This window comes from Vipera berus (genome assembly GCF_964194415.1).
Source record: "Vipera berus genome assembly, chromosome: 10".
Lineage (NCBI taxonomy): Eukaryota > Metazoa > Chordata > Lepidosauria > Squamata > Viperidae > Vipera > Vipera berus.
The window spans coordinates 5,208,298-5,213,961 of NC_138213.1; the positions used below are offsets into that span (position 1 = coordinate 5,208,298).

General features: G+C 47.2%; 1 protein-coding gene across 1 annotated transcript in view; it reads left to right on the forward strand.

Moving 5' to 3' along the window:
• Positions 1-232: 232 nt before the first annotated feature.
• Positions 233-5,664, forward strand: part of SALL1 (spalt like transcription factor 1) — a 20,334-nt gene continuing 14,902 nt past the window's right edge. Inside the window, exon 1 of the mRNA XM_081335864.1 lies at positions 233-422. Within this exon, the coding sequence (XP_081191990.1) occupies positions 347-422 (76 nt within the window). The 5' untranslated portion in view covers positions 233-346. The remainder of the gene's footprint in view (positions 423-5,664) is intronic.

Sequence of the window (5,664 nt, forward strand, 5' to 3'; positions counted from 1 at the left end):
TCGCCTAGGAGCGACAAGGGTCCCCGCCCAATCAGCGGCTAATTGATTAAGGCGAGCGGGTTTGAATAGAGCTGGCCCCGTGCCAATCGCCTTTCAAAGAGTCCCCTGTATGATTAATCGCGGTGCATTATTGATAATCGCAATTATCGCAGGACACATGCGCGGTGCGCGGAGGATCGGGCTAGCCGGAGGAGGAGGAGGAGGAGGAGGAGGCGAAGGAGGAGGGAGGGGAAGAGCTAAGAGGAGGAGGAGGAGGAGAGGGGGGGGGCAGGCTCGATTTCCGTAATTTTGAGAAGATTTTTTTTTCGTAATTTTTTATTCGGCCCCAGCTGATGTTTGAGCCAGCATGTCGCGGAGGAAACAGGCGAAGCCGCAGCATTTCCAGTCCGACCCCGAGCTGGCCTGGCAAGCTCAACGCAATGGTGAGGGCTTGGACCTGGGGTGGGGGTGGGAGGGGGGGGAGAAAAGAGGGTCTTCGGGGGAGGAGGCGAGAGAGAAACCTGCCTGGTTGCCTTGGGGCTCTTTGGGATGGGGGGGGTGGTTGATGAGTGCGGGGTGGTGGCTTGGGGGTCCTGCCAAAGACAGTGGCCCCCGACGGTCACCGGTGGGCGATCTGCCTTACTTCCCAGAAGCTTTCCCCCCCCTCTTCGATCCCCCCTCCCCGCAAAAAAAAAAATCGCTCTGAATTTTTGCCCAAACAAACGCAAAGAAACTTACCTACCTTGGGGGGGGGCGGCTTAGAAGAAGGATGGAAAGGCGGGGCGGGGGGGGAGGCGGGCAAAAAAAGGGGGGGAGGCAACAAAACGACGCGCTTTTTTTCCCCCAGGGTGGGGTGGGGTGGGGGGCGGTGAAGGACCCGGCACGAAGTTGATCAACTGGAGATTTTTGGTGCCTTCTTCGGGCGAAGTCGGTTCCCGGCTGGGTTGGATCGTCTCTGGCCCCTTCTCTCTGTGTCTCTCTCTTTCTTTCCCCCCCCGCTCCCCCCCAGCCCCCCCCCCTTCCAAGGAGTCCTGCTCTGACTGGATCCTTTGCGATCTGCCAAGCCGAGAACCGGATCTTTCACAATTGCTCACGCTGCTCCCCCCTTTAACACACACGGACCTACCACCGTGCCTACTCAGTAACTCGAAAGCCGAGCTTAGAGTGGGGGGGGGGGAAGGCCCTTAGGGAAACGGCGCTGCAGGACCTCGGGGGGGGTGTGTTGATCCTCTGACACCCCCCACACCATCATTCCCAGGATTTTTTCTTTCTTTCTTTCTTTACGGGGGGACGGGGCCAGAAGCGATCCGGGCCTGACCCCCTTCGAAAAAAAAGAGCTTTCTTCCCAAATCTCTTTCCCGACACCCCCCCCCTTTGCCTGCCCTCTCTCCTTCCCTTCCCACCCCCACCCCCCATTAAAAAGCGGCTCCTGCTTGCGAAGGCTGCGCCGGAGCGATCCTAAGTCCCTTCCTTTGGCCCCTTCCCTTAAATTTTAGCGAGGAGGAGGAGGAGGGGAAAAAAACACACACTCGCGGCAAAACACCCACGGTTTTTTCGGCTGCGGCGCGTAAAACCGATTTCGTAAAAAAAAAAAGTGGGGGGCGGGGGGAAGACGAGCGCGGCTTTTCGGCTCCTGCCCGGCGCAGATGGGTGAGTGTGATCCTTTCGCCGGCTTATTTCTTTCTTTTCCTGGCTCTGCGTGGCATCCACCGGCGCCGGAAAGTTTTTTAAACCGGCCAGTTCTCCTCTTTCCCGCTGCCCCCATCCCTCTCTTTTTCTCTCCCTCCCCACTCTCTTTTTCTCTCCCTCTCCCTCCCTCCCTCCCTCCCTCCCTCTCTCTCTCTCTCTCTCTCTCTCTCTCTCTCTCTCTCTCTCTTCTCTCTCTCTTCTCTCTCTCTCTTCTCTCTCTCTTCTCTCTCTCTCTTCTCTCTCTCTCTTCTCTCTCTCTCTTCTCTCTCTCTCTCTCTCTCTTCAACTCGCTTGTCACTTTGGGGTCTGTTCTGAAGGGCATCGCACGGGGAAAAAAACGACAACAACAACACCCGGGACTCCGGCGCGTTTCGCGGGCACCCGCCGCTCTTGGGAAACCTGAAGGAAGGCTGGAGAAAGTTGCGCGGGGTTGCTTGCTTGCTGGCAATCTCTCCTGCTCCGCCAGCCTTTTGGGGAGTGGGCGCCCGGCGACGCGGATCCCTTCTTGCAGATTTTTTTTCCTCGGTTGCTAGAAAGCGGGTCGGAATCGGATCGCGCGCGAATTGAAAGTCGGAACGGAGCGGAGCAGGAGGTTAAAGACAAGTGGCTTGGTTTCTGAGTGATGGGCAGTGGGGGGGGGATACAGAAGAAAAGGGGAGAAGCTGCAACCGAGGGACACTCTTCTTTTTCCCACCCCCACCCCCCGCAAATTCTCCCAAAATTCACGGGCGGCTCCGAGAAATTGATCAGATTATTTTTCTCTTGAGAAAGAAAAGCGGCGGTGTGTGTGTGTGTGTGTGTGTGTGTGTGTGTGTGAAAGCGAGGACCTGTTTGTTTATTCCTACCTCTGTTTGTTGGGGTGATTCCGCTAATCACCATCCCCGTAGTTGGCGAAGCTTGCGAATAAACTGGGGTGGGTTAATATTAAAGAAGATTTGGGGAGTGGGTGTGGGGGAGAGCGAATTGAGTCGCCCAACTTGTTTCGACTGCTTGGAAGACTCAAGGTTGAAGAACCGTAGGGGGGGGAAGCACAAATAACACCCCCCCCCGCCGCCGCCGCCGCCGCTTTTCCGAAACAGTTTTTCTGGAGGAGAAAAACTTGATCCGGTGGATCTCCTTGCCGGCTTGGGAAGTATGCCTGGGATCCTCTCTCTCTCTTTCCCTTTCTCTACAGACCTCTATTTAAATCTTTTTCGTCCCTTGACTTTCTTACAAGGTCGTTCTTGCCCGGATCTATGGCAAGTTTCTGGGTTGCATCTGCTAGGCACACACAGAAAGGTTAAATTGTGTTTAAACTGGGATTAGCAGTTTGGAGGTGGGAGGTGAAAAGAGAGGGCAAAAGAGAGAGAGAGAGAGAGAGAGGCTGGGGTGGAAATGGTGATAATTTCTCTTATTTGGATGTGAAAGTCTCCCCCTAGGCCACTGGTGGGCCCAAGAAAGAACTGTGACTAAAACTTCCTAGCAGTTGTGCTAACATATTTGGAAGGATGTGAGTTCTGCCTATTCCTATCTATATATTTACATCTATCTATCTATCTATCTATCTATCTATCTATCTATCTATCTATCTATCTATCTATCTATCTATCTATCATCTATTTATAATCTATCTCTATCCACACATTTGCATATAAACATATATACTGAACTGTGATCATCTTCCTTTTGGCCTCTTTTGTAAGGGGAAGAAATGTTTCTTCTTCTGTCTGAAAATATATATATTTTTGTGCCCTGAAACTATCTTTTAAATGTCTAATATGAGCTCTGCCTCTGTCTTCCACAGTGCTATTTAACATTACACACACACACACACACACACACACACACACACACTCTGTTGGTAAAGAAACTCTTCCAGCACCCAAACTTTTCAGCATCCTAGCCACCAGAAGGATAAGAGGTGTGTGTGTGTGTGTGTGTGTGTGTGTTCGCATCATCCCCCATCTCACACACACTGCCCCTCCACTGTATCCCTCCCTCCCTCCCTCTCTCCTAACTCTTTTTCATGTGGTTCAAGAGGCTTGAAAAAGTTTTAGGCTAACCCAGCCACTCAAAGATGCAGACAAGCAAGTCAGCTTTTTGCTTTTTTTTTTCTTCGAGGAAAAATAATTACTTTTTTATAAATTAAGTCTCGTTTCAATTTTTTTTCCTTTCTTTTCTTTTCTTCTTATTTTTTTTTAAAATGACAGTTATTTCCTATAACTTCTCAAATCCTTAGCAACCGTTTGGAGGCATTTTTGAGCACTTTCTTTGGAAGAGTGGATACCCCTTTAAAAGCTGGGCTGGAAGATGTCCTCTCTGTATTCACTGCTGTGTTTGTCTCTAAGCCCAGGTATAAATTTCAGTAGAATACTTGAAATCCTGTTCCTTTGTTGAGCGGTCCTTTCTCCAAAAGGACTTGTAACAAAAGAATTCTGTGATCTTCAAACTGAGTTGAGGAGGGGGGAAAAACCCCCTCTTCTTTTGAGGAAGATCTTGGTTCCAATCCTATTCCAATCTGAATCTTTCTTTCTTTCTTTCTTTCTTTCTTTCTTTCTTTCTTTCTTTCTTTCTTTCTTTCTTTCTTTCTTTCTTTCTTTCTCTTTTTCCTGCTTCTGTTTTAGGCCTTAGTAGGATCTTCAGGTTGTTAGCCATATCCCTCCCCCTCATAGAATAATGTTTGGATCCATGATTGCTATGAAGGAAAAGTAATTTTATCTCTCCAGGTTTTTCCTGTTCAGTGATGTGGTGGAGGGGAAAAAAAAGTTTTAATCAGAACACATTGATTTGAAGGAAAATGACAATTCACTTTTCTTAGTTGCTGACTTATTTCAGTTAAATAATCCATCCTTCCTTCCTTCCTTCCTTCCTTCCTTCCTTCCTTCCTTCCTTCCTTCCTTCCTTCCTTCCTTCCTTCCTCTTGAAAGAGCAGCGAGTTGCAGAAATGTTTCCCTCTTTTTCTTCTTCTCCCAATAACTCTATTGCCAGCAATACTTCTAGGTTACTACTGCCTTACATAGTTTGACCAAATTGCCTGCAGGCGATGCTTTGTAATAGTGTTAACAGGATTGAGTACGTTGTAATAATAGTATACAGTGGACGAACTTTTGCTGAACGCCATCCGTCAGGGCAATTTGCCTTTGCATTTGATCTGTTTTTCAGGAACATGCATTTTTTGGAAACTGTGTAGCCTACAGTCAGGGTATCAAAGTGAGATTAAGTGGGGGTAATTAAAAGCTAACCCTGATGGCTGTAAAAACGATATATTATTTCTTGCAAACAGAATGTCCTCTTCGTGTGATGACTTGGGGTGTTGTTAGCAATCTCCATTGTGAATCAGGTGTTTGAAAGTTTTTTGGCCTGCACCGCGTCTCGCTCTCCGATTTCGGGTTTTTTGTTTCTTTGTTGTGTTTTTGCTAGTTTGAATTAAACATTATTGCTCAGTTGAAATATAACGAGAGTTTGATGTGATCCTTTTCTCCCTATTTATTATTTTTGACCTCTTTTTGTAACAACTTTAGAGGCAGAGAAGAAGCAAAGATTTGAAATTTTAAACTATGTTCAACAAGTTATACATTCATTGCTCATGGGAACAGACACAGAATTCTGCTATGTTGCTTTTTTAAAAATTAAGGTTATTATTTCATAATTACTTTCCTGGGAAAACACTCCATTCAATGGAATAGAACTTACTTCTGAGTAAAATATGCAGACTCATAGAGCAATTCTGCAACTTACTGGTATTCCAGCTTCATTTTGAGCTGTGCTGTCTTTTTTCCTGCAGTTTCTTAAAAGTGTATGCTACGAAAATATGTTTCATTGCAGAATACTCTACAAGATTGGGAGAAAGCACACGTATCTGGAGAATGTAAGATATAAAGAATTCCCTCTCGCTCTAGGCAAAACATTAGAAATGGTTATGATTTAATATTTTAATACCTCCTTACTTTATCTGTGTGAATCCTGCCCAAGTTACAATTCTACTTTCAGGGTGGGCTTTGTAATCATTTTTTTTAA